At 40.8% G+C, this 27,953-nt stretch overlaps 2 protein-coding genes and 3 non-coding genes across 5 annotated transcripts; 1 reads left to right on the forward strand and 4 right to left on the reverse strand.

Moving 5' to 3' along the window:
• Positions 1 to 1,756: 1,756 nt before the first annotated feature.
• Positions 1,757 to 5,697, reverse strand: RPS12 (ribosomal protein S12). The gene is made up of 6 exons (XM_014874273.2): positions 5,604 to 5,697; positions 5,413 to 5,464; positions 4,880 to 4,996; positions 3,155 to 3,257; positions 2,584 to 2,685; positions 1,757 to 1,846 (listed from the first exon to the last, which is right to left on the reverse strand). Exons 2-6 carry the CDS (start codon positions 5,424 to 5,426, stop codon positions 1,784 to 1,786), a joined length of 399 nt encoding a protein of 132 aa, XP_014729759.1. The 5' UTR covers positions 5,427 to 5,464; positions 5,604 to 5,697; the 3' UTR covers positions 1,757 to 1,783.
• On the reverse strand, positions 2,160 to 2,294 carry LOC148224372 (small nucleolar RNA SNORA33). The gene has a single exon (XR_015802948.1). It is a non-coding gene; the product is annotated as a small nucleolar RNA SNORA33 (small nucleolar RNA).
• Positions 2,753 to 2,839, reverse strand: LOC148224373 (small nucleolar RNA SNORD100). The gene has a single exon (XR_015802949.1). It is a non-coding gene; the product is annotated as a small nucleolar RNA SNORD100 (small nucleolar RNA).
• Positions 4,144 to 4,216, reverse strand: LOC148224374 (small nucleolar RNA SNORD101). The gene has a single exon (XR_015802940.1). It is a non-coding gene; the product is annotated as a small nucleolar RNA SNORD101 (small nucleolar RNA).
• On the forward strand, positions 5,425 to 27,921 carry SLC18B1 (solute carrier family 18 member B1). The gene is made up of 16 exons (XM_088162771.1): positions 5,425 to 5,834; positions 9,945 to 10,107; positions 11,278 to 11,830; positions 11,933 to 12,072; positions 13,127 to 13,222; positions 14,935 to 15,008; positions 16,432 to 16,579; positions 19,416 to 19,572; positions 21,033 to 21,169; positions 22,631 to 22,732; positions 23,636 to 23,727; positions 24,117 to 24,212; positions 24,775 to 24,849; positions 26,258 to 26,351; positions 26,449 to 26,495; positions 27,402 to 27,921. The coding sequence occupies exons 1-16, from the start codon at positions 5,425 to 5,427 to the stop codon at positions 27,472 to 27,474; spliced, it is 2,457 nt and encodes an 818-aa protein (XP_088018897.1). The 3' UTR covers positions 27,475 to 27,921.
• Positions 27,922 to 27,953: the final 32 nt, after the last annotated feature.

Consider the following 27,953-nt stretch of genomic DNA (forward strand, 5'->3'; position numbering starts at 1 on the left):
ACAGCTTTCCTTACTTTAATCCCTTCATAGCAATTCAGAGGAAATGCAATAACCTAGCTACTGCTAATGTTGCCATTCTGCTAGTATAAATCAAGCACAAAAACTATTTTGATGTTATTTTTCTCACACAAAATTAAAATGTGCTAAGTGATTATTTTGTAAACATGTAAGTTTGTGTGAGCTGGACTCTTCTCAACTTGGTTGCAGGTTTAACACGTAAGAATTACATCATGGGATAGATTAGGTTGGAAAACATCATGGAGTCAAACTGCAAACCAAACACTGCCAAGCCCACCACTAAACCATGCTCTTTTAGTGTCACATTTACAAATCTTTTAACTGCCTCCAGGACTGCTGATTCCACCACTCCCCTGGGCTGCCTACTCCAATGCTGTATTTTCTAATATCCAGTCTAAACCTCCCCAGGCCATTTTCTCTTAACCTGTAACTTGCTACCTTGGAGAAGAGACCCCCACACTTCATTACAATCTCCTTTCAGATGGTTGTAGAGTGGCATGGTCTCCTCCAAGCTAAATAACCCCTGCTTCCTAACTGGCTCCAGACCCTTCACAAGATTAGCCATCCTCCCTTGGAGTAACTCCAGTACCTTAAGGTCTGTTTTCTGAGAACATGCTTTAAGCTTAGCAAAAGGATACGTACCTCACACGTTTGATCAGGTTATCGAGTACACCTGAAAATGTTACTACAGAAAATTTTTCAACAACCCATCACCCAGATCTAGCTACCACATAGTTTGAACAGGGCCAAAACTAAAAGCCAAAAGAAGAGCTGTAAGGAAAGTGCATCTGAGCCCAGCTGGAGAACATGCCTACCTTTGCTCCCAACACTTATGACTAGGGATATTAAGAGGGGTTACAAACCAAAATTAAAATTTAAGTTGAAGAGCCTGAAAACAGATAAACATTCCTATCTGCTCACCCACAGGTGCTCAGCCCCACATATTCACATTCATACCTTACACATCAGCATAACAGTGCAATTCCTTGTGACTCAAGAGCTACTCCACACCTAGAGCAACTTGTAGGAGGGAGAGAACAAATCATACTTTCCAGTCTGAATCCCTAGCTTCAAAAAAACAGACAAAAACACAAGTTCTGAACACCCATTAACTACTGCAGAAACAAAAACACTGGGCAAGTTAGGATTTTAATACTGCCTCATCTGAGCAAGTGAGAACTCAACTACTTGGCTACCCTACCTGAGAACTACAAAATCAGATCTACAAGAGCATGACAATACTAGTTAGAAGAGACTATCACCCACAATTTGAGGCAGAGGAACAAGTAAAAACATCGTATCCATTAAGTTCCCTGGATAAATTAAAATCCTTCAACACCTCCGAAGACTTGGGAAACAGTTAAGACCATTCTTATTTGTCTCAGCAGAGTAATCAAAATTTTTATCAGAGGCAGCAATACTTTAGACATGTTACTCAGAATCCTAGAAACACACATCAAAGCACTACCAAGCCAGGACAGTATTCAACTGTCTGCATTATTGCAACTTGAATCTGTGCCACTTTCTAGCCAGTAACTTCTGAGGTAGGAACAGGAAATAGATTTACCCTAAAACTGGAATGGCAGGGATCTCCATGATCTTTTTAGCAAACTGACACAATGAAAATACTAATAAACTACACCAACATTTGCCAAGTTTTTGCATCTTTTGATGCAAACTCGAACTTTGCAACTCAAAGAACTGTTCCACAGACACCAAATCATTAATCACACATACATAGACTGGTTCAAAATTTATTTGTCATTCATTTCTTGCACTTGAAGTACTCTTCGATGACATCTTTGGCCTGAGATTCCTTGCCATAGTCCTGTAACGCAAAATAATCCATTATTTACATACAGACCCATCCTAAATTTTTCAAGCTTTTTTTTACAAGTACATAAGGGATTCTGACACTTTTTCACAAGGAATTCCCAAAATTCCATACAAGTAAGCTCAAGTAATTTGCCGGTTTTTCCCTTGTTCTTTATGACTGCTCTAATAAACTACTGTTTTATTTCATTCAAATTTAACACCCCTTGACAGGGATGCAAACAATCTTTTCTGCTTAAAGAAACTCAAGTATGTGAAAAAGTAACAACTATGAAAATGCATGCAGAAGGCACTAGTCTTGATTGTGAAGATGTAGCCATCTCTTGGGACCTCAGAGACCACAAAGTCTTCAAGGCTCGTACTGTGGCTTTATTTTGCCAGTGTTATTGTGAAACAAGTTCCACAAAACATTTTGAAGTTGAGCGGAAACACCGAACTGGCTTTTTTTTCTGAAGCAAAACTTCCTATCTTCTAGATAGGCCTTTCCTTTTAATGATTATTGGCAGGAAGGCATAGATACTTTGAGGACACAACCATCAACTCACAAAATGTAGGTGAGTAAATAAACATGACAGTGACTATGAAACAGGAAAGCAGCTTATGTTCACTGTCAACAATAGAAACTGCTTAAAAAATTTAAGAGCTGTATTTAACAGTTCCTTATCTAAAGCAACCTTTAGTTTACTATGGATTTTCAGAAGTCAAGAAATAAGACATAATTAGTAATCTTACTTTGACAACCACACAGCTGCAGCCCACCACTTTGCGTGGTTTTCCTTCTCTGTCGATCTTGCAGAGACCCACCCATTCACCTAGCTTCTTGTTGTCATCAACCTGTGCAGAGCATCACACCACATTAGAACTTGCCATTTCTGGCACACCTGGCTCCAGCCCAGAAGCTGCTGTACTGTCAGAAGCATTGGGTAACGGATGGCTGCTTTCCTCACAGGTATCAGTAGAGGGAGCCAAAGTATCATCATCGTACAGCTTGAGCCTCCCTGGAGTCACAGGAATGTTCCTGCCCTCCACTCCCAGCAACAATTTTATTTATTATTATACAGGACACCAAAATTCCCTTTAACTGTGCAAAATAACCAATCCGCATCCCTTGCAATTTACATCCACAGGCTTTGTACTGTGGAAAAATGGCAATCACAAAGAACTAGAACAATCTGCTGCTAAGGCAAGTTCTGCCTAGGTAAGCCATACACAGAATTACAGCAGTGTTCTAAAGGTTCACCTCTCTACATGCTGAAAGAAGCAGCATAATTGTTCCAAACTTTTGTCTCAACTTGGCACTCACCTTTATTAAGTTGATCTGATGTTCGGCACAGAGTGCTTCAACTAATTTTACATATGTGGGTTCATCACAGTTTGAAGCCAGAACACAGAGATGGGCTTGGCGTCTAAAAAATAAAGAGAACTCACAGATCTTACTTCAGACGCTAACTGAAATTTCTCGATAATCAAGATCAAAAATTAATGAACTCAACACATGCAGTTCTAGAGAACCACTTCATAAGTTTTAACTTTTGGTTATGAGACACCATAAGCTTTTGAAATACTAAATACACTTTTGATGTGATTTGTCACTTTTTATGTTTTTCATATATACATTACAGGCTATTCATTCTCAGCTTTATCCTCAGATTTTATTCATTTTGAAAGCTTCTAAAAATTCCACTAAATAAATTTTCAGCCACTGGAAAAAGGTCTGATGACTGGATAAACACCAGGTCCCCTACAGAACTGTCACTGTTACAAAGTAACCAAGCTACAAGCCACTTTTTCTTATTTACCACAGATTACAATAATTTAATATTAGAACTGCAATTACTAAAAGCTTTTATTTCCATGTCAACGTGTTACAAGTTCTTCAGAACAATCTTTTCTACTTACGTTCAGAGAAGCTCTTATGACAGGGCCCCAATTCTAATTAGGATCTTTGTATACTGTGGTACAATGTTAAGATACCAAAGGGATACCTGACAACAGAGAGAGCTGAGTAGGTCTTCTATGCTTAACCTAATGCAATGTAACTTCTGCAAACTAAGTCAGTTTTCCCTAAAAAGACCTTCATCAGCAGTGTCACTAGAATGCCAGAAACGTTTCCAAGCAAGAACCATCACACACAAATGTGTGCAAACCTCTCACACACATCGTCCTTTCTAACACACAGCTTATACAGCTATTGCGAAACTCAGAAGAACTCATACAAACCAGCTGTCAGTCACCCAAGTTCTATTTCTCTTCCCTTGTTTAGTGCCTTGTCCCAGAGGTTTCTGCATACAGGTTTGTCAGACAGCAGTTATCACTCACAGCACGAGTGAAGGGGTATCCGACTAACTGAAGTCATCACCCAAACACTGCAGCTTTACATTTAAGTACATTTTTTCTTGCAAGGCAAGTATGGATTTGCATATAACCACACACACAGGTGTGTATGCATACCTATATATATATACATACACAGAGATATACTTTGCCCTACAAAAGATTGTAACCAAATACCCTATGACCGGCAAAGACAACAAATGAAGTCTAAAAAAGCTATGAATTTCAATCTTTTTCATAAAAATGAAATTAACTCTTCCAGGAAAAGTCTGAAATTCATATTAACCCAATTAAAATCTTAAAAGTTTTGAGAATACTTTATTACTTCTTAAAACATAAGGTTCTTGAGACCCAGATTTTCATAGGTACATACAGGATGCAGCATTCCACTTCCTTCACAAAACCACATGAACACGCAATGGGACTGAGGCCTCAAAATGACAGAGCCTAACACACCAGATACTGCTATTCTTGAATCATCGAGTTTAGCGTCTGTATTTTAAGATTCCACTTTAAGGGCCCAAAACAGAGGTTACAAAAGACAAAAATTACTGGCAGAAAACCAATAGTCTTGCGTAAGTTTTAAACTGAACGCCTGGACAAAATGGCCTCTGTAGGTATTCAACATACCTCATCACAAGGTCTTACCCAGTTTAACTAATCACAGTAGGGAAACTGGTGACACCACACTTACTTGTCCAAGGCTTTGGCTGCTTCACGGATACCGCGAGCAAGGCCATCGTGGATAAGTGCGGTCTTCAGCACTTCTTGCAGAGCGGTGTTAACATCCATTACACCTCCAGCAGTAATGCTAAAGAGAAGACACACAAGGTTCTGAGCGTGCCCACAACTTTCAATTAAAAGCAAAAGCTTCCCGTTCACCTGCAAGCATCCGGCCATTAAAAAAATACAGAAGAAAAGCAAGTTAAAATAACGAAGCCAAAGGAAGAACTGACGAAGGATGAACTTGAAAGAAGCTAAGGCATTAAGTCCTCCTGGCGAGCCACCGGGCCATGCTGCCTCCATGCTCCTTTAGGGAGGAGAGGACGCCATGCACACAGGGGCCTTGGCAGGCGGACCCCGCGCCCATGTGCCGGCCTCCGGCCTGCAGGAAGCACGCAGCAGCACCGCGCCGGGGCCTGCACACATGGCACAGCAAAGCCTGACGCGCAACGGAGCGACCCGGCCCCTCCGCCCGCCGCCCCCGACGGCCCCGGCCCTGCTCACCCTTCCTCGGCCATGGCGCTCTCGGTGGGTGCGGTCCCCGCCTGGGTTCCTACTGCAAATACAGACACAGGCCGCCCCGGTGAGCGGCGCCGGCCGCCCCGGGGCCCCCGCCCGGCCCGCTCCCGCCGCGATGCCCCGAGGGCCGGGGGGATCCCGCCCGGCCGGGCCCCGGCGCCATCGCGGACACTCACCCGGCACCGCCGCGCGCCGCTGCACAGAGAGGAGGCGTGCCCGCCGCCGCGCGCTCTTATAGCGCCACAGGACCCCGGCCTGCGCGCGCACACATGCGCGCGCCGGGGCTGCCCGCCGCGGTGCCTGATGTTCGGCGTGCCCGCCCCGTGTCCAGGGGAGAAGGAGAGCTGTGTAGGGATCGCCTGGGCTGCTTCCCTAGGGCAGGAAGTGCACCTGGTGCTGCCAAAGCGGTCTGGCCTCACCTGGCCCAGTCGCTTTGTCGCTGGCGGCCAAGAGATGGAAAGCATGGGGAAAAAACCCTAAATCCCCTCTCTGCCAGTGGGTCACAACACTGAGGTGTAGCTTGGAAACCTCGTATAAGTGTAACTGCTCGCCCCTGTTCCCGTCACACACGCACAGGTGATTCAGCTGATGGTGACAGCAGCACGGCCACTGCACTGCAACATGTTCCTTGCTCGGGTGCTGCCAGTCTGACACAGGGCTTTGTCCATCCCAGCTGCTTCAGACTGGATGACTTGACTGTTGGCTACTCTAAATGTCACCATCTTTGTAAAAAGTACATAATGACAAAATGTAAGATAAATAGGTGACAAATACCAATAGTTGTGGTTTGTGGGTAGTGCAGTCAAACAGATTTGTCACCAGCGTTGTCAGCCACCTCTTCCACCATATGTTCTTCCTTGGTCTTCCTGGTGTTGCCAAGCAGCAGGATGTAGGCTAAATACAGCTGGGGAAGAGACACTGTGCACAAAGCGACTCACTGGAGCTCGTCAGGGCCGAGGAGGACAGAGGGGAAAAGTGGAACCTGCTCAGCTGTCTCAGAGCCGCTCCACATGCCCTGCTCAGGCAGCACAGCCTTTTGGAGCCTGCCCAGGGGAAAGGCAGCACTTCCAGGCTCCAGCTGTGAGACACGGCTCATGCCAACTCCGAGGCAGTCACGTACATTTACACTACAGAGATCTAGAAAGGGCAGAAGCCAACCTCTGAGCAAGTCATGGAGAGAGAAGCACAGTATGGGGGCTGTCCTCTCCTTGCAAGCTGAGCTGCCAAGGATAAAGTGGGTAGGAACGACACTGCTCACTGCTAATATGGGCAGCCGCTGAGATTGGCAGCATTTGGCACCTCCAATGCTGCCATATATTGCTTGAAACTCTGAACTGCAAGTCCTGTTGCAATACCCCTTTGTTGCAACCACTGCAGTCCCAACAGATATTCTAATTTAGCAGCTCCTGTAAGACATGTGGTCCTGGCTTCTTCCCTCCTTCCTCCACAAAAAGTGGGAACATGTAATTTCCTTTGTACTATTCGGAAAGTGTGCAAGCACACACAAATAATACTGCCCATCTCTTCAGGGGAGAATGTTTTTCCCTATATCCACCTGTCACTTAATCTTCTTGTGCCCTTGAAAAGCCCCAAAGGCACCTAATCTTTAGAGTAGTTTTTGTACTGAGTGGAACAATATACATTATCTCCCCTAAAGGTCTTGAAAGGGTAAGAAGTCTGTACGCAACCTGACACGCATCAGTATCTCCAGGAAGTGCTATATTCGTTCAGCCTAGGAGGTGGAAGTATGCAAATCTGAAAGCTCTGTATTATGGCAAAAATTATAGTAACAGTCAAAGTATAGTCTAATATTCTAGCAGCAGAACACTAAAAAGCAGTTTTCCTAGAACAGTTGCAAGAAAACAAAGCTGTGCTGATATAAAAGTTATGTATGTGTAGAGAGGAGGTTTTCATTGGCACTGAACTCTGTGTGGAAATGTTGGTATAGCCTAGGAGGAATCTGTTATTTTTGTCTAATAACGAATGAAAGTGTGTGATCCTGTTGGAAGGTCTGCTTCATTGCACATTGCACGTGCTGTTGGTACTACTCCACCTGCTCCACCTTTCTGTCCATACTCCTAGAAGCAGTAGCTAGTTTCTTAAGCTCTGCATTTTTCCTTGGAGTTATGTTCATTAAGCACCCTGCAGTTCAACTGCTGGCATACAGCCACGGGGAATGACATGTTTAAGCCAAGGATTGCAGTCCCCTGCTAAAAGTACTTCTAGTGCACTTGAGGCTGGATGAGTGGTGTAACAAGAGTGCTAGCAAATGAGGAGCTGCCAGATACAGGGAAAGAGCCTGCCTGGGTTCTAAAAGCCTGAGGTGGTGTCAGTGCAGACTCTGACCTGCAGCTTCACTGAGCAGCCAGGTCCAGCAGAGGAACGCAGTCCTCTCAAAATTTGGTTATATTACAAACAGCATAACATGCTATCTATAAACTTGGATTTGAGGAGATGTTGACAAGCTGCTATTCTGATATTCAAGAATTTTGATTATCTCCAGCCTGCTGTTCTTCTGAGTGATCCATTCGGACTCACCATCTTGCTGCATATATTTAAAAATCCTTGGGTTATAGCTACTACCATTTGTGCTTGCCATCCAGTTCCTTGACTCTCCCTGACTGTCTCCCTTTCCAGAATGGCAGCCTTCCTTTCTTTTTCCACTCTGATCAAAATGGGAACTGAAATTAGGGACTTTTTCAGAAGAGTAGTACTGCAGTGAGGCTACAATGGTTCACTCTTGTCTCAGCCATCCTCTTCCTGCTCCTTTTCCCCATTATCTCTCCTTGTCTCTTGCTCTGGTAACATTTAACTTCCCCTTGTACTAACCCCGGCAACCACAAGCATATTTTCTTCAAAATACCAGACTTCAGGAGTAATTTAAATGCCATATTGTAACCTGTGGAGACTCAAGAAATTAGTAAGGAGCAGTCTCGACAGTGGTACAGTGTGGTGAGGCAGCCACGTAGGCAGATGAAAGTATCAGGTATTGCAAACTCCTGAGAGAGGTCCATGACACTGCTAAACTCTGAACACTAAGTTCTGAATTTCAGTTCTGAACAATCCTTGCAAAAACTTACTTTTATCTCACATCTGTCTCTAGAAATACAAAACACAGGCATATGCAATAAATAAATGCCATAGGATAGAGTTATCTCATTTTCCTTGCAAAACAGAAATTTCTCAGTCTTGTGGAAAATCAAGCTGGAAGCCTTCTTATTCTGTATCCACAGAAGTTCTGCTCACCAGCCTGGAGAGGAGAGATGTGTATTTCCAAGTGCCTCCACATGTAGAAAAGAACAGCCACCTATGTGCAAGAGGTGTCTGTGTCAAATATCAAGTGCTTGGAGAAATTATGGATAGATTGTTCTGGATTTTCAGAGACAGGACAAGCTATGGTATTTCAGTACCAGTTTGAAATTAACTACGGCCTTGATTCATGATAACTGAGCAAAAGAGTTTGCTGATTTCAGTTGCCTTCCACAGATTTTGCATAAGACGCTAAAAGATGTGGTTATCATGTGGTCACATCAGAGTAATTTTAGACTATTTCCCAATAGCATTGTACAGCTGCAGACAAAAAAAAATTAATATGATGTAAATATACACTAAGGATTTTCTTGATTGCAATGCAAGTCTTTCTAAGATCTCTGCAACTATACAGAGCAATAATAAGGAATTTAAATGCTCAGCTCACATGTGTTGACTTCATAATGTCCTGGATATCCATGAAGGAAGCTACTCTTAATGCAATTATCCTTCATATATATTTTCCTTATGGACGTAAGTAATGAATTTGACTCTATGCCTAGTATTTATAGAGAACTAGTGCTCTAAGCCTTGAATTCTACATACAGTTTGGGATCTGAAAGAAAAAAATGCACGTTATTAAAGTTGTTGCAGGTGTGACATAAGCAAGAAAGGCTTGTATGCTTTTAAAATATATATATATTTATTAGACTTGATAAACTGTTGTAATGGGCTTGTAATAGGTCCTGGTTCAAAGGTTAGCAAGTATTTGTAGTTGTACTGGTTTTGGCTGGGGTAGTGTTATTTGTCCTCACAGTAGCTGGTATGGGAATGTGTTTTGGATTTGTGCCGTAAACAGAGTTGATAACAGAGATGTTCGTTTCTGCTTGGCAGTGTTTGCAAAGAGCCAAGGCCTTTTCTGCTTCTCAGCCCACTGCAACAGTAAGGAAGCTAGGGATGCACAAGGAGCTGAGTGGGGATTCAGCCGTGACAGTTGACCCCAACTGACCACAGGGGTATCCCATCATTCTGTTTGGTGTCATGCTCACCATATATAGAACTGGGGGAAGAAGAAGAAAGTGGGGGACATTTGGAGTGATGGCATTTGTCTTCCCAAGTGATGGTTATATGTAATGGAGCCCTGCTTTCCTGTAGAGTGCTGAACACTTGCCTGCCCATGGGAACTGGTGAAGAAATTCCTTGTTTTGCTTTGCTTGTGTGCATGGCTCTTCCTTCACCAGTTAACCTGTCTTTATCTCAATGCATAGGTTTTCTAACTTTTGCGCTTCTGATCCTTTGCCCAATCCCACTGGGAGGGAGTGGATGAGAGGATATGTGGTGTTAAACTACAATGATAACTTACTAAGAGCATGTGAAGAATTAACCAATCTGTTTTATCAAAAGATTTCTTCTGGCAATAACGAGCAGTGCGTAAGGAAGGACGTTCATAGCCATCTTTCATTACTGGAGTCATGTATCACTTCTGTTTCCCATACTTCAGCCTTCTATGCACATTGACTTTGGAAATCTGACTCTATAGGCTTTGTTGGGTTACTTATATGTAATTATTAATGAAAGGGGGATGGGAGTTTGAAAGTAGTTGGAAGTTGTGGAGTTAAGAGTCTAGACTGGAAAGAGCAAGTAGTTGAAATAAGAACTGTTTTATCTCCTGAAGATAATTGACTGCATCTCCAGCCACAAAAATGAATGCTTTATTCTCTTATTCTCTTGCCACAATTTTATTCTTTCTCTGTAAGTTTCTCTTATTCATTCTATTTGTGTGTCATACTTCGAATATACCATGCTTTTGTTATCTTTTGTTATTATCCTTTTGTGAACTCACGATGACTTGCAAAAGCTTTTTTTTTTTTTTTTTTTTTTTTTTTTCCCTGAGGAGGATAAGGCTTCTCAAGAGGCAATATCTATGTAAAGGATTTATGTTTATATCTTTTTCTGGAGGCAGACAGGAAAAGTTCAAGGTAGTTTTTAGGGACTTTTCAACAGCCACACATAATATATTCTCAAAGTAGGCTTCAGCAAAGGAACATGCTGCTGTTTTCCTTTGTGGCTGCTTAATAGCTTTTAAGTTTGCTAATCATGTGGTAAGAAAGTGGTTCTGCTTTTTCCTGCTATGTAGAATGTGAGATTCTAAAGTTAGGTACATGGCAACATTTGTTCTGAAATGTCCTTTTTAAGCGTCCTTATTTTGTAACTGGTGACTACATGGAATACTGATAGCTTAATTAAAATAGTGCTTTTAGATGTAATTAATCGTTTTTCTCTCCAAGCAACAGGTGGTCTGTCTCTTACTATGTTTGGAAGTTATCCTCAGCTCACACCTCATCTTCCTCACTCTCCCGCCCTGCAGATAGGACCTTGCTCCAAATGCACTTATTATACCACCTCTTCCTCATCTCCAGCTTGAATTTACTCCTGGCCAGTTTACAGCTATTAATTCTTGCGAAAACGTTGTCGTTAAGTCCTTGTTTCATGCACGAATCCTGCAACTTGCTGGAGGCTGTGTAATAATCGGCGAACTTGCTTGGTCTACCGATCTTAACACTGTATTGTGCATGCCCTGGGCAAGTCGTGCATGCCCAGGGCCAGGCGTGCGGCGCACCCCGGCCACCGGCAGCCCTGTGGCGAGCACGGCGCGGTCCCGGCTGCGGGCCCGGGGCGCGGCGATCGTTCCCGCAGGCCGGGCATGCTCAGTGCCGAGGGCCGGGCTGGCGCCGGCCGCGGTCCTGGCTGAGCCCGCGGCAGCTGCCACACGAGCTGCGGCCCCATGGGCAGCCGGGCGGCGAGCGCAGCGGGCGGCGAGCAGCCCCCAGGTGCGGGGCAGGGCACCCCGCGTTCCTCCGCCGACACGGCCGGGCCGGGGACAGCGGCTCCCCGCGGGCTGCGGCCGGGCCGGGAGCGGGAAGGCGAACGGGAACGGGAACGGAACCGGGAGCGGGAGCGCAGGAAGCGGGACGGGTCCCTCGCCGGGGCTATGCCCAGGCTGTGCAGCGGGGAGCTCCGGCTGCAGCCCCAGCGCCTCCGGGGCACGCTGAGGGGCGGCTGCCGCCACCTGCACCTGCACCGCGGCCAGGTCTGCGCTCCTGCACGGGGCAAAAGGCAGCACGGCCCGACTCCGTTCTCAGAGCCGGGAAGGGTATAAGTTTTGTGTGTGTTTTACTTTTCCAACCTGATCTGTAAGCTGTTCCCCTCTGTCAGCTTGTAATACTCCGTTGCTATTTTTATTTTGTGTTTTTAGATGATGGCGTGTCAGAAGCAGCTGGTGAGGAATCAAGGCGGCTTACCAGAGATCAGCTTTTTACATTAATTGCAGCAGCTTCTATAAATTTCAGTTCAATGATATGCTACTCAATCCTGGGCCCCTTTTTCCCTTCAGAGGTAAACAAACAACTTGGTCAGCTATTCTCTTCATTACTTTTTTGCATGTTGAAACGTCTAGAAATATCTTGAACTCCATGGGACATTTATAGCTGTCTGTAAGCGCCGAGTTAAGACTTTTCGGTTGTGAGAATTCAGTGATAGCCTAAGGATGGTGTAGCTACGATGTGTAAAATAGTGACCTGGATCTTGTCCGTGGACTAATCTTCCTTATGACTGCAGAGGAGACAGCAAACTAATGAGATGAGATAGAAGTCAAAGTAGTTTCTTGGAGAAGTGAAATAGCTTTTTGCTCAGTGTTGCATAATAGTTTTGTAGAGTTGAGATTAAACTCTGCCAATGTCCTGACTTGCATTTCTGTGCCCTAGCCACTCAATGACTTTTCATTTATAGCTTCCTCTTTTAACTCATTCTAGCCCATCATTAACTGTGCTAACTTCCTGACCTAGAAAGGGAAAAAAAATTCTCTGCTTATGTAGAATGAATATAGTGCTTAAATATAGGATGAAAAAGATGGTCATGGTACCTTTGCAGCAGAAATCTATTTCTCACATGACCAAATTGTTACCAAGTATTTACAAAGAAATATTCATTTTGTCTAAATATTCCTATGTAGGCTTGTGCCCAAGTGTGTGTATTTGGCCAGCTAAATAAGTAAAAAATTGTCTGGTGCTTGTTATGGGGTGGCATATCACGGTGAAGATAACAGATATCTCTGTTTACTGCCCTCTCACTCTGCAAGGGATCAAAGTTTTGTAGCTAGTGCCATTGCACACCAGCTGAAGCCACCTTTATGTAGGCTGGCTGCCTCTTCAGCAAATAACACAGATTTCCATTCACTGACAACACTGCTTTTCCCTTGATGATGTATTAGAAGTGCAACATATCTTTAAATTGTATTGTTAACTTAGGAGCCCCTACTGCCTTTGAGAAAAGAAATTGCTTTCTAACTGCATTAATAGACAATTAAAAAAGATTTAAATGTGCAAGGTATGAATGTTACTCAACTCAAGAGTTTGACTGTGTCTTTACATCATTGTGATCTTTTTTGCAGGCAGAAAAAAAAGGTGCCAGTAACACGATTGTTGGCCTGATTTTTGGATGTTTTGCTTTGTTCAATTTCTTGGCTTCTTTAATATTGGGAAATTATGTAAGTATAATTGAAGCTGAAACTTTTTTTCTGTGATGACACAGGTTGGTACATGAAGACAGTTCTGCAAGCCTGTGAGAAGAGATGTCTCTTCTGTAGTGCTCCTGCAATTTTCTGTTTGCAGTAACTTCAGTCTGACCAGTCAGTTTGAACATGGTCTAAGTTTTATCAGTGCTTTTCTGTTGTTCCTGAGAGTAGCACAGGGCAACAGACATGTAACCGTTTTGTTTCTCTGGTTAATTGTTCTGTTTACTTCAGGGTAATCTGATGATCAATTCTGCTTTCCATGACCTCCTTTCTCCCACCCACTCATTTTATTTGTTGCACTTACTTATATATTCTGTTTGGTTTTGGTGACATTCTTAAGGTGTTTTGGTTTTGTTTTGTTTTTTTCTTTAGTTAGTTGCACATTTTATTCTTTTCTGGTATGTTTTTGGTTTGTTTTTTTTAACATTTGCTCCTGTTATGACTCTCTGCTGCTTAACTCAGTTTCCCCTTCAACTTCTGTCTATAGTAGTATAAGAGAAATGTCTCCAGTTCTTGTAACTTGAGCTTTTCCACAGATAAAGGATTTTTTTCATGTTGAAGAAATCACGAATTATATAAATGTTTGTTTGTTTATGTGCTGGAGCACTGCTGTCTATGCATTATTTGCTTGGGCTGCTCAGGATCATTCCCTAAGGTGGGACTTCTGCAGATTCAAAATTGTCTGTGTCTTTGACTGGGAAGCCTCTTTGCTAATCCTGTGGTGGGTGCTTTTCTCTGGTGCTGAGTTGGCTCATAAAGTGCAATGTAAGTGCCATTACTAAGTCCAAGTCTTGGTGCCTGTAGTGGCATTCAGCTATGGTACAAGCCTCACCAAATACTTTATAGGGGAGAGAGTGAGTGTGCCATCCTCACTGCAGACAGCTGAAGTGATCCTCAATAGACCTGGACGGTGCAGCAATCAGAGATTGTGACGGTTTCAGTGAAACTCAGCAAAATATGGGCTTTAGTAATAATGGCTGAAAGATAGGGACTTTGTTCAGGCCTGAACAGAAAAGGAGCCTGAAATACCTATTGTCTTTATGGGAAGTTGCAGCATGGAATTAGAAGCTCAGCCGTACTTTGTTGCAGGATTGAGTTTGTTTTATGGCATGCCTCCCATCATCCTTCACTCTTGTGAGAGAGTCTGAACTGAAGGAAGGTGGGATCCTTCCCTGGTGATGAGTGGGGAGGCCTGAAAGTGCCATGCTTTCCATGCCCAAGCTCTGTGTTGTTAAGTGTTGTCATAAGTTTGCTTAAAAATCAGCTTGCATTGACTCTCACTAGCCAGATATGTGATGGGTATTTCTGGCCTTGCCTCAGTGTAAGTGCTGCAGGGGAGGTTTGGAAAACAACTTTCTTCTTATTTATAATGAGGAATGCTGCTGTAACCTGCTGCTCTGCAGAAGCTGCAGCATGCTGCTGTGGAATAGTTAATTGCAGCATTGTCTTACCTTTCTAAAATTGGGTTAAGTCAATTAACTGTTCAGAGTATTTTTAGGTTCATTATTGAATGAAGGTGCACCAGCAGAATCAGTGTTTCCCAATCTTTTAGCTGCAAGTGCTATAAAGTTCCCATAGTTTTTTGATTTCTTAACTTACATTGAAATGTAACATAGTAACTTACATTGAAAATTTTTGATCTTTCCTTGAAATACTAACTTGTAAAAATGGTATTTATTTTACAGCTTTCACAAATTGGAGCAAAATTCATGTTTGTGGCAGGCATGTTTGTTTCAGGATGTGTGACCATTCTGTTTGGGTAAGTAATTTCTGTTGCTTGGTTTTGTTGCATTTGTCTTTTGATCATTTTCAACCATATGAAAAAATGGACACAAAACAAAAGTAGAAACTCTTGGGCATCTTTTATGTGTTGGTTAGGTCATCTAACTTCTTGCATCTTTATCTAGCTCTTGTAAAGCAGAATGAACACTGCTCCCTTTCACTAGGTTTCAGAGTCTGTTTACTACTTTGAAAGCAGAGGAGGTAGGTTCTGTCTACTTAAGTAGTAGTTCATGGATGGTGAGAAGCCTGTCAAAGTGCAGCAATAAAAAAAACCTATTTCTGCATAATGTTTCAGTTATTCTTTTCTTAAAATTATTTGGCTTAAATGGAAAGCTTTGCCTGGCAGGTGTAGAGGCTAAGTCACTAATTTTAGCAAAATAAATTCTTTATTAACAACGAAGGAATCTCTTATTAGTTGGTTCTAACACATTGCATCAGACTTCTTGCACAGATGCTTGGAAAAGCTATAAAATACAGCAAAGGTGGGATTGGAGCTTTTCACAGGTTATGGTTTTCATGCTTTTTTCACTGACAAGCAAAGGGGAAAAGGAGAAAGCTGCCAGAAGTAGTTTGGTAGAGTTTGAATGATTTCACTGATGTGATTCAAAGATAAGTGGTTGTTCTAGAGTGACTTTATGATACTTGTATCCCCAATCATCTGTTCTGTTTATACCAAATATTAAGTTCTGGACCTTCAAGACTGATTCTGAGAGCGAAGAGAGGAAAGAAAAAACGTGCAGATTGTTTTCAGAAAACTTCACTTGCTCCCAGGCATTCCTTCTCTTAGACTGTGTTGTCTGCAACACAGACAACAAAAAAGAGCTCTCCTTTGCTTCTAATTAGTTTTTAGCTAGCTAAAGCAAAAAGGTTCCCCAGACTGTGACTTTTCTTTTTCTTGGAACTGATCAGCCCTGCTCTGGACTGAAAACCCAGAAGAACACCAGGAGCTCACACCTGTGTCCCACCAGGGCTGGGACGCAGCATTTTCCAGCTCAGGAGGGACTGAGGGAGACTGAGGGAGCCGAGCTACACCCACGGCAGGGACTTCTGAATTTGCCATCTCTTCCAAACAGGAGAAGTTTTATTGTTTAATATTACTCAATTTTTAATGCTTGTGAATACTTTGCTTGTTAAATACACAGGGTTTTTTCCACTTTTCTCCAAGGAAATCTTTTCCAAAACCAGTAGGGGAAAGGGCCGCTTGAATCTACTTTCTAAAAAGCCCCTTTAGAAATTTCCTCCCACATTTGCCCTAAACCAGGACACTGGTAAAAGAAAGCATTGAGTGTCTTGTAACTGTGTCTTTTAATGAGCAAGAAATAGTGCTCTAGGGCCTTTAGTAGATGGCTTCTTCCATCCTGAGAGAGGTCCAATTTACTGTTGGGATTTTTCTTTTCTAGAATGCTCGACAAGGTGCCAAGTGGACCAATGTTCATCATTTTCTGCTTTTTAGTAAGAGCAATGGATGCAATAAGCTTTTCAGCAGCAATTACAGCATCGTTCTCAATCCTTGCAAAGGCATTTCCCACTAATATAGCTACTGTCCTGGTAAGTTCAGAAAGCAGTGTTACAGCTGAGTACCAGCAATATGACAGTGGGCAGCCTAAAATCAAGAGTAAAATATCTGTTGTCTCATATGCAGGCTTATTTGAAATAATCACGTAATGTTTTGTTTGTAATCTAGAATCACAGTCCTAGAATGAGTTTAGACCTTAGCATAACTCTGGTTAGATATAAATCAGTATATATTAGTTGCTTGTGCTTTGAAGACAGCTGACAATTAGTGGCAGTAGTTATCTCTTCAGTGAAAATCAAGACAAAATACTAATAAAATACTTGTACAGCTTTTAGTGACTACTTCTACCTGGATAGGAAGGATCCATGTGAATTGATTAAAAAGTGGTAAATTAATTCAAATGGTGTTGATTTAAATGAAAGATGCAAAACGGAAACAATTCTGGCTTAATTTTTCTAATGTGTTGATAAAAGTTATGTATGAAAAGATAAGAGCTAGAATTTCTTGAAATCTAGAGGGCAGTGTTTTTGATCATCAATTCATTTCAGCCGGAGATACTGTCCTTTTTGGGATTTTAAAGTATTAAAGAAAAGTTTTATGTTTAATGAAATGTTGCTTTCTGTGTCTATTTTTCAATACATTTTGGTTTTCAGTTCAGAAAAGAGCTGTCAGAAGTAACTGGGTTAAATTTTAATGAGTGAACAAATGCTGAGAACTTACTTAAGAAATTAAATAAAATTAGAAAAGTTGCTGGTTTTATTAATGTTGTTAAGCTGTTTAATTACTTCTGTAAATAATTATAGATCTATATAAGATATTTTTCTAACTAAAAAAAACCTACTAAGTTCTATCAGCAGTGATTAGCTGACTTTTTCATTGGAGAGCAATTTATATATTGTAATCATATTTTGGATTTATTCAGTCAATAAGGTTAAGGTTTCCTATTGGCAAATTTTAAAGCATAATTTAAATAGGTAAGTAAAGTAACGTTGAGTTAAAGGGACTTAGTTTTATAATCAGAATTGAAAAGAAATTCTGTTATGGCAGCACAATAATCATGATGCATGGCTGAAAACAGTATGAGGTAGTGAAGGTCATCTCAAGACCAGAATCAGAAATGTGACACAGCTGTGGCTTGGTACCTACTTTCGTTTCAAATCTAGAAAGGGTGCTGTAAAAAGACAGATGACTTCTAAATGTTTGTCTTTTTACCATATTGTATACTCTAGTGTCTTGTTCTGCATGAGAATAAAACCTCCTCATATTTGTTCATGTAGATTTAGTGTCCTTAAATGGGCATGATGGAGAATTCTTGTTACTGTGAGCTCTGAGCTGGGAGGCAGAAGAAAGAGCTGATTGTTTGAGCAAGGTGCATTGTAGGGTAAAACTGGAGCCTGAAGGAGTGCATGAGGCTTTTTTAGCTTTGCTCTCTATTGTCCTTCTTGATAGTGCTAGATGCTGAAAAGCAGCTTTCCTCTCTTTACCATTTTGGTGCCACTTTTCAGCTTTCCTTTTACTTGTTGGGTACCCTAGAGGGTATATGGGGAAGTTATTAAATATAGGGAGATTAGCCTTGTTGAAGTGGGAAGTTGAGCATCTGTCATGTGATCCTTCTGTGAGAGGAGGTATGGACTTCAGAATATAAAGCAATCTCACTTCTCTTACGGTATCAGGTTATCTTCTCTGATCTGTACTGCTGCAATGTCTCAGCTGCCCCCCCATGCCCTCCCCACATCATTAACTTAGAAGGGCTAAATGATGTACAGCCCCAGATCACATAAATTATTTGAACCAAAGTCTCACAAATCAAATATTTTTTTACGGTTGTTGAGCAACAAAAGTGAAAGCATCATCTGGATGCAGTGATGTTAATGGCCATTCTACATAGTAATAGTTTTTCATAGTTTAATGTCTCAAATCTATCTGAAAATTTTTAAACTTACTAGTTGTATGTTGTTACTAGTTATTTTCTATGCTAGGAAAGAAAAAGGTTGCAACCCTAGACTGAGCTAGTGTAAAGAATTTGGCCTTTGCTGACTCTGCCTTTTTCAGGACATTTGACCACTCTGATTTGTATCGGTAAAATTAAAGATGAGGATGATTCCCTGGAGTATCTTTCTGGGTTCTGGAAGTTATCAAAACTTTTATCTGTAAGCAGTTATTACCACCAGCTCTTACTGGTGGTCTAAGCATTGATTAATCAAGTGTTGAGGCAGATGTTGACAGTGGTGACTACGATGTTGTAGCACAAGATGTATCTGTATTACTGTCCTTTTACAAATTAGTACTTACAAAAGATACCAGATTATTAAATTATATCCAAAGCAATCTGAATTGTCCCCATTGCAGTTACATTATGTTTTTCTACCACCCTAGGGAGTGAGTCCAAACAGTTGTTTATGAAGAGAAAGTTTTAGCTTGGCACATGTACTTCATCCCACGAGAGAATGTCCTATCTGACTAGGTTTGTTTAGATCCTTTCCCTCAGGCTGGAGTGTAATGGCAGGTGAGGGAGGTGATCCCTTCAGCCTGAGTTGTCCTATGGATGCTTTCTGCTACTGGAGCATTTGCCTTGCCTCAAGACTGAGATCTGTTAGGTGACAGCAGAGTTGTGAATGCTGCAGTACAGGTGGTTCCCTGTGGTGAAGCAAAAGAAGTCATGGCTGTCACACACATAACTATGGAATTCCTTGTGCTATCCCACCCTGTGGAGGTCACTACTAGCTCTTGTCCTAGCGATGCAGTGTTTTACTTTTCACTACCCTGGATATGTTGTGCTGCTCCCCAGACCCATGGCTTGCTTTGTATTGTCGCATTGTATTTTCTCAACGTACTTACTTCCTTTCTGCTTGCTTTTTCATCCTTTAGGGCAGCCTTGAAATTTTTTCAGGACTTGGACTGGTGCTGGGCCCACCTTTGGGTGGCTTTTTGTATCAATCGTTTGGTTATGAGGTCCCTTTTATCGCGCTGGGATGCATAGTGTTGGCTTTGGTACCTGTGAATATGTGCATATTGCCAAAGTATGGTAAGCATCCTTCTGCCTGCGTCCTTCACTCAACTTCTCAAGTACTTAAGTGTCTTTAAGAAAGTGTCAGCTTCTGGAGTCTGATCCAAGTCAGAGGGCAAAACTCCAGTTGAATTAGCTGATCATCTTGATCAGGCCCATGTTTAATGCTAACCTAAATTCATGAGATGTCCTGCAATGAATACAACTCCTCATGCCCATTTCTGCAAACACTAGGAACTTTGTATGGAAGTGAATTAAAATATAATGTTGTTTTCGTTTGTCTTAGATTTAAGGCTTGTAAAGGGTCAGTTGTGTCTGCTGCTTCCTATAGGTTTGTAATTGCAGGTACTTGAAGAAAAGCTGGAGACAGATTTTGCCTAAAACAGGAGAACTCAACATGTTTGAGGAGTTAACACTGGAGGGGAAAACTAATTATAGGGAAAAAAAGAAGTGTTTATTTGTACTGAACAATACAGGATCTGATTAACATAAAAGAATATTAAAGTTAACAAAGGAGGGGTTTATTGAAGTGATGGAGGTCATATAACTTGATTAAATTTTAGATGATCCTGTTTGGACAGAAAACTAGCTTAAAGATGAGTCCTCACACAAGGTTACAGTTCTGTTATTATTTTCTAGAGAAAAGAAAAGTTAGTAACTTTGAAATGCTTTTTTTTTTTTTTTTTATCCTTTAATATGAAAACCATGGAAAATAACTTCAAGTATATTGGCTTTTAGAAGAAACTTAGAATGATTAACCATGTGTTGCTACTGCTGAATTTTGCCCTGACCTCCCCAAGCTCTGAAATCGTCATGATATCACTGCCAATTTGGAAGTCTGTTACATAAATGTTAGCTCTGAGCTGGTGGATGCTAATGCTTGAACTCCTAGTTCTTTGTATGCTTTGAGACCACATTCAGGTATTGCAGGAGAAACACCATCTGGAAGAGGCCTGACTTAAAATTCCCACATAACCGTGAGATCTGAAAGAAGTTTTCTGGAGTACAAATTGAACATGCTGAAGTACAATTAGTTGCTAAAAAAACGTGGATAGATCTCAATTGATAAATAGCAGTCTTTTTATCTTACTCTCAAAGCATATTTCTTTTATTGGCTATGAATTCTTCATATAAGTGTTCATGTATCAAGCTGAGACATATCCATGAGGATTTAACTGTATAACTGCCAGCAGAGAAGCAAACACTTTTTTCACATAATTGGAGTAATACATGCTTTAGTTCTTTTCAGTTTGGGGATTTATAGGAATCTAAATTGTATACTTTTCTTCTTCACTTATCAAATTTTGGGTTTTATTATAAAAATAGCATAGCACATAATAATCAACTATTGACTTTCATCTTTTGTACGACCTGAGTAAAAAAAGGGAAATAATATTTATTTTCTAATGCAAGAAGATCAATTATGAGCTTATACTGCTGAAAATAATGCAGTTTCCTCCCCTTTTCTATTGAAACAGATTCGACTCCTAGGAAGGAATCCTTTTGGAAGCTCATTCTTCTGCCAAAAGTCTTAATACTCTGTCTCACTATATTTTCTCTAAGTGCATGCTTGGGTTTTATGGATCCCACAATGTCTCTTTTTATCCTAAAGAAGGTAAGTCCTGCTAACATCCAATGAAGTATTGACGTAATAAATAGGAAGTAGCTGGTTATAAATGTAAATATCCTTAACAAAATTGAGTTTCATCTAATTAACACTGCTTAATTACCTGTTGTATGAATTCCAAATAACTTGATTCCACAGTACTGATAATATCCATTGCACCATCACTTCCTGCTGGGTCTTGGTAACTTTGAGAATGAAGAAATGTAAGGCCTTTTAAAATGGGCTTTCTCCACTTAAATGTCTTTCACCTGCAAAGTACTGTCTCTGAATAGGGCATAGAAACTGCTTTTGTAAAAAAAGGAACTTTTTCTTCCTTCCTGAAATCAAATTATTGGAAGCTGCTGCAGTCACTGACAGTGTTACATCTCTTGATGTGAACCTCTTTAAGATTGTGTTCCTAGGTGAAATTAAGCAATGGTCTTTGAGAGCTTTATTTATTATTTAATTGTTTTTCCAAGGGGTAATGTTTCACACATGGCTGTGCTACTTTTTGTCTGCCTAGTCTGTACTTTGAGCTCTTGTCCAGGGCGAAGGGGACTTGACGCTAATCTCTTTCATCAGTGGAGATGTAAATATACATCTTCCATCTCCCAGGAGGGTTCTGAAATTATCCCACTGTAGAATCTGTGCTTCTATGGCTCTTCGGCTTTCCCTGTGCTGACAGATACTTGCTGTGAAAGGGCTGTGACCCTCTTGGCAGGTATTCTAACCACTAAATTAGAGCTATTATCATGTATTTTAATATGCAAGCAAATAGTGAATATTTATGTAGTCTATACCACATGAAACATCTTGGAATGCATTCTAACTCTTAGTTAAGACACTTATTTAAGATGCTTTTGATTCATTACACATTTTGTTTCAATGCAGGAATATGTGTCTGTATTAGGAAAATGTGGGCCTCATGGTGTTAGCAAAAAACCTCTTATTCCTTCTCATAAAAATCATTGTTATGTTGAAAAGTTGGAGAGTTTTATGGTGCTACTTACTTTTAAGATGTGCTGATTAACAATGGATGAATACAGTACTTAGGCTTTTCTAATGCAAATCAAACTAAAGATTGGAGAGGTAGAGACTAAATCCATTGAAATTTCAGTGTCTGAATTGTCTGTTTCAAGTGTGTCAGATTGTAATGTTGGAGTCCAGGGTGCTCGTGTAGGCGACATAGAATAATGTTTCCTCCTGACATTATTTAGGCTTTATATGAGTACAGTTGTGTCAGGTGTTTCCACCACTCTATGCTTTTAAAAAGTGATGGTGAAAGCAGTGAAACTGAAGCTCTGTGTATGATTTCAAATAATGGAAAAACCTCTGTATGGTATCAGTAAAATACTTAAAATTGCACATTTCAGTATTTTGACTTAATATATAAATCTTGGATTGTCTTTCAATGAACATAGCATACATGGTTTGTCTTTGTTTTTCTTTTATTTGTCTTCCTTTCTATAGTTCAGACTCCCAGCTGGTTATGTGGGCTTGGTGTTCCTTGGTTTGGCACTCTCGTACTCGCTGTCTTCTCCCCTCCTTGGACTCTTAAGTGACAAACTGCCGGTGAGTCCTGCCCTGCTGTGTGTGCAGGGTTACTAAAGCACTCCGTGCATTTCCTTAAAGCTGAGGGACAATGGATGAAACAAGGGATGTAGGCCTGGGCTTGTAAAGGGATCTACCTTTCAAGATCTTGCACATGCACCCACTACTGCCACGTGGGATGTCTCTTTTGCAAGGTCCAGGGTAATTTAAGAATGTCCAAGTCAGTAAAGGAAATCAGACAAGCAGATGAAGTGTGCTGAGCTTTTCTAGTGGATTAAGCACAATCTTTTTCCAAGCAATATGGAATAGAGAGTGGGAAAATATGTCCCAGTTATCCATGCTTTTAACCACATCTAATTTTATTAGCTTTTGAGGACTAAAGACATTCTGGTTAGCTGTATTGACTTTATCTCTTAAAAAGTGTAATAAACAAATTAGATGAGGACAGTGGGCTGCCTATTCTTTAGCCTGGTCCTTTAGTTCTTAACAGCACCATAGAAAGAGACTTTGACAGTGGTATACCTAAAACTGCCTGTTTGACAGCCGGTGCTATTGATCAAGGAAACCTACACTTTGAATGCTGTGCCTGAAGGACAGTGACAGTTTTCTGACCCTTTTTTCCTGACACAAATTAGTAATGCCCTTTGTACATGAGAATTACATAGAATCATAGAATGGCCTGCGTTGGAAGGAACTTAAAGATAATCGTGAAATACTACAGGGTGTTTTTTGTATTAAAGAAGACTAAGACCTAAAATACTTTGCTAACCAAAAGGGACCATTTCTCAGTGTCCTGAAATCTCTGTACGAAGCCGCTGCTGCCGATGATTGTATCTGGGGTGAGGAAACAAGAATTTATTGTTTCTTGATGTACATGACAAATTCCCAATTTTAAATTGCATAGCTTTTCCTTTTCTTGCACAGTACATCAGGAAGTGGCTGCTGATATTTGGAGACTTAATGGTAGCAGTGTGCCTTTTCATGCTAGGACCTGCTCCTGTACTGCACATTGAAAGGTACTGCCTCTACCTGAGCCTGTCTTGTTATATGATGTTTTCAACCATAATCATGTATGTCCATAAGTTTGTAATTAGCAGCTCTGACCATGAAATAGATTTGGTTTTTAACTTCTACCTTTGAACGTGAACCTCTTCCCTATATGCACCTCATAAAATCAATTGCATTTGATAAGAAAATATATAATTTGAGCACGGGTTTTTCATATTATTTTGCAAAGTCGTTTTTCTAAAGCATAGAACTGGATTTTTCAAGTATTAGTATTGGCTTAAAGACACGTAGTTTTCTGATCAGTCAGGGAGAGCTGATATAACAGCCTTAAGTCAAATTGAGTCCTTACTGGGAAGAGTCTTCAGCAGCTAACTTCTTGTAAATATCTGTCTTTCAGTCAGCTGTGGATGTTTGTGCTAGTGTTGGTTTTGATTGGCTTTTCCCTTGGCATGAGTGCTATCCCAGTGTTTCCAGAGATCCTGCAATGTGCATAGTAAGTAACTCAGTCCAGCCCTTCTTTCATGTTACTGACACTAGGAACCTGCAGCTGTTTTTCAGAGCTGAATATGAAGTGTGGCTTCTTCGAGGCAAAGGCAGATAGTAACACTTAAATGCACTACTCTATTGTCTTGGTTTTTTTATGTCTGAGCACCTCAGTCATTATCCTCCCAGTACAACTTTGTAAATGTGTACCTCAGTAATGATCTAGAAGGGTCTTGATTTACTCTTATTAGTATGTTCCTTTTGGAACAAGGTCTTTGCTTCTAAAAAAGCCACCTGTCACAGTTTCACACTTGCCATATGAATCATGGGGAATTGGTGTGCTGGTGTGATCTTACTTGGGAGAAATCAGAGATGAGGAGTAGCACTGCAGTTCTCCAGAGAGGGAGCAAAGAAGAAAGTACTGGGTAAACAGACATTCTACTGCACGCTTTTGTTTTTTAACTATATATGTGGTGTGCAAATTAAAAGGAGGGGGAAAAGTCTATAGGGAAAGGCTACAGACTGAGACACAGTGTGTATTGTACTACTCTAACTGGTCTGTCTTTATGCAGTGAGAATGGATTTGAAGAAGGTCTGAGTCTTCTGGGACTGGTGTCTGGGCTCTTCAATGCCATGTGGTCCCTTGGGTAAGTGTACCCCGTTTTGTAACCTATGAAAGTTCAACTGTTCCACACTAGAGCCATATGGAAACCTGACTGTCACTGTGTTGACCTTGATTCAAAAGTTTCTTGCTTGACAGGTGCCTGGTAGGCATGTTAAAACAAAGCTTTTTACCCAACAGAAGGTAAAACTTTGTTTGGACAATGCTCTGAACTTGTCTTTCTTGAACATACTGCTCTGCCTTTCAAAAAACTGCAGTGATTAAAGTGGATGTTTGCTTGTACTTCTGTGTGGTCATTTTTATTTTCACTAACATATCTAATGCTTAATACAGAGAGATGTGGACCTTATTTTTTTACAAAGCTAAGTCCACCCAGATGGAGTGAGCTAGATGTCTGCTCCTGGCTAGTTCTGTTTTCCATTTTCCATGTTTACTCCTTTTGTCTGGGATAGCTTAGTGTAGAATCTTCTTCTTAAGCCACAGCAATTCTTTAAGGTCTTTGTTTGTATAGCAGAGTGCATCTATAACTCTATATAGTGTGTTTATAACTCAGGGTCATCACCCCAGAAATAAGTGAAAGGTGCTACTGGCTGAGTGACCCTTCAGAGCTGTCACTCAGTGGGAAGTGACAGAGTGCCCCTATTGACAGCCACTTACAGGAAATTTTTATCTGTCCTTGTAGTCCTTTGTGGCTGCAGGTATGTTTCAGTGGCACAGATTTTCACCATCTTTTTTTCCAAGATCCAGCTGTCTAGCAGTCTTGTTTATTTGGTTTAGGGTTCAGTACAGACAAAAGTATAAAGTTGATGCTGCTATCAAACCTGGTTTTAAAATGTAACTTGCTTCCAGGACGTCTGTGTAGTTTTACACAGTTTTGTCCCTTTCTGTTGTGAGAGACCACATAATGTAAGACCTTTCATAAAGAGACAGCAGCTGTATAACCTTTATAACTTGCGTTTTTAGACAGGCATGAAGGTGCAGAGCAGTTACACACAGCTCAACCTTGCAGTGACTGTGTCTGTCACATTGTGCCTGCTTATATTCATCAGACGTTTGTCTTGAAGTTTAGAAACTTTGTGTTTTGAGGGATGTGACTTTGAATTTCTCTTACGATAGAACTGATCAGCGTAGATGTTTTCTTAGAGCATGGTCCATAATGGGGTCTCTCTACTGAAAAAGACTGCGTTCGGCTTTCTGATGTGGATCCTATTTCCAGATGAGGAGGTGATTAGATTTATTGGAGCCTTGGAAATCAACAAATTCATGCTTATTGTGGATTTTAGGAAAGTTAGGTCTGTGGAAGAAAATCTCTGTTGTCCAAGGTCAGAGTCTGAAGAAGGTCACAAAACCCAATAAAACAGTTCTCTGAGAATATGGTATGTAATCAATCCTTTATGCTTGGGATGCCAATACCTGATTTTGATTTGATGCAGGGCATTTGTAGGTCCAGTTCTGGGAGGATTTCTAAATGAAGAGCTGGGTTTTGAGTGGGCCGCAGCCATCCAAGGAGGATGGCCACTGTTAAGTGTAAGTAATTACACATTTTTTTATATCTATTGCACTTACGAGCTATTGCATAAGGTGGTTATAATTGCTACAGTTGTAACTTGCTGTTTCCTCAAAGGGTCTTGCAACTGGAGTATTTTATATCATTGAGGCAACAAGGAAAAGGTATGCTGAAATATTTATTCTTTATTTTTCTTGCAATCATATAAAGCAAACCTTTGAAATCTGTGCTTTCATTTTTTCCTCACTACCAATCTAATAATGAATGATAAGTAATAAAACATTGCTTAGATAATTTGTCTGTATGATTTCCTGAATCCCTACTGGCCTAAATGGACAGCTAAATCAGGCAATGTCTATTCTATACAAGCAGCAGGACTGTGGCATTAATGAGCAAACCCTACTGATGGTTCCTCCAGAAGGATGTCTGTGATCTGGAATTGGTTGGATGGTCACAGCAGAGAGCAGTGGTCAATGGCTCAATGTCCAGACACAGACTAGTGACGAGTGGTGTCCCTCAGGGGTCTGCCTTGGGACCAGTACTGTTTACTATCCTCACCAACAACTAAAAGAAGGTAGATTCACACTAGATACGAGGAAAAAAAAATTTACAGTGAGGGTAGTGAAACACTGGACCAGGTTGCCCAGAGTGGTAGTGGATGCCTCATCCCTGGAAACATTCAGGGATGTCCAGGGTGGACATGGCTCTGAGCAACTTGGTCTAGTTAAGATGTTCCTACCCATGGCAGGGTAGCTGGACTAGCTGTCCTTTATAGGTCCCTTTCAGTCTGAACCATTGTATGGTCATGGGAATGAACAGTAAGTACATGGTTCTGTGCAGTAGTAGGGAACCAAAACCAGTGATCCATGTAGCTCTTTGCATGTAATACGCTTTTTTGCCTATTATATTATATATATGTATTATTATATATAGAAATATATATATTAATTATATATATGTCAATTATATATATATATATATATATTAATAATATATATACACACATTATATATAGAAGTATCTGGAGAAGATAAAATCTGTGTTATCTCTCCTTTTCCTTATGCAAACAGTTCCAGTTCCAGCCTGCAAAATCCTCCTTGTGATAATGAAGAAAGGACTCATCTGATGGGCAATGAAATGTAGCCAGACATACTTTCAGTTCTCTGTTTGCTATTGTGGTTTAACCTACTATTGAGGTGACTGGCCTTAACAGTGCTTCATTATTCTGGAGCTGGGACATGATCCCTTAGTAAACAACCAGTTGTGGTTTAATTGTAGAGGCATTACTGTTTTGAAACACTAAACACTGCCTGCCTTTCTTTTGGAAGTTCTCCTAAATGATGAGTAACCCTCAGCTGTTAGCCTGTTTAATTGTGTTCCATGTACAGTGCACCACTGTATGTGAAAACGATATATTTTCAAATGTCTGGTTTCCATACTTCTGTATGCTGTGCATTATTCTTGGGTAATATTTTGCTACCATGATTTTCTGTACTTTTTTAAAGAAGTTCATGATCTTGTAAAAACAGAATTTGAAATTATAAAGGACTAAACACAATATTGTTTTCAATAAAGCAACTTTTTTCCTAAGTTTTGTAAATTTTCTTAGACAACAAGAGCCT

Source organism: Sturnus vulgaris, chromosome 3 (assembly GCF_052056855.1).
Source record: "Sturnus vulgaris isolate bStuVul1 chromosome 3, bStuVul1.hap1, whole genome shotgun sequence".
NCBI lineage: Eukaryota > Metazoa > Chordata > Aves > Passeriformes > Sturnidae > Sturnus > Sturnus vulgaris.

Excerpts from the sequence above, each read along its gene's own strand:
- SLC18B1 (XM_088162771.1), top strand. The coding sequence starts at position 5,425 with ATGGCGCTCTCGGTGGGTGCGGTCCCCGCCTGGGTTCCTACTGCAAAT. Across the intron at positions 13,223-14,934 it reads CTTTAATATTGGGAAATTAT|CTTTCACAAATTGGAGCAAA; the intron begins GTAAGTATAATT and ends TTTATTTTACAG. Across the intron at positions 26,352-26,448 it reads GAGGATGGCCACTGTTAAGT|GGTCTTGCAACTGGAGTATT; the intron begins GTAAGTAATTAC and ends GTTTCCTCAAAG.
- RPS12 (XM_014874273.2), bottom strand. Across the intron at positions 3,258-4,879 it reads GCAGCCAAAGCCTTGGACAA|ACGCCAAGCCCATCTCTGTG; the intron begins GTAAGTGTGGTG and ends TTTATTTTTTAG. Across the intron at positions 2,686-3,154 it reads ATCAGATCAACTTAATAAAG|GTTGATGACAACAAGAAGCT; the intron begins GTGAGTGCCAAG and ends TGCTCTGCACAG.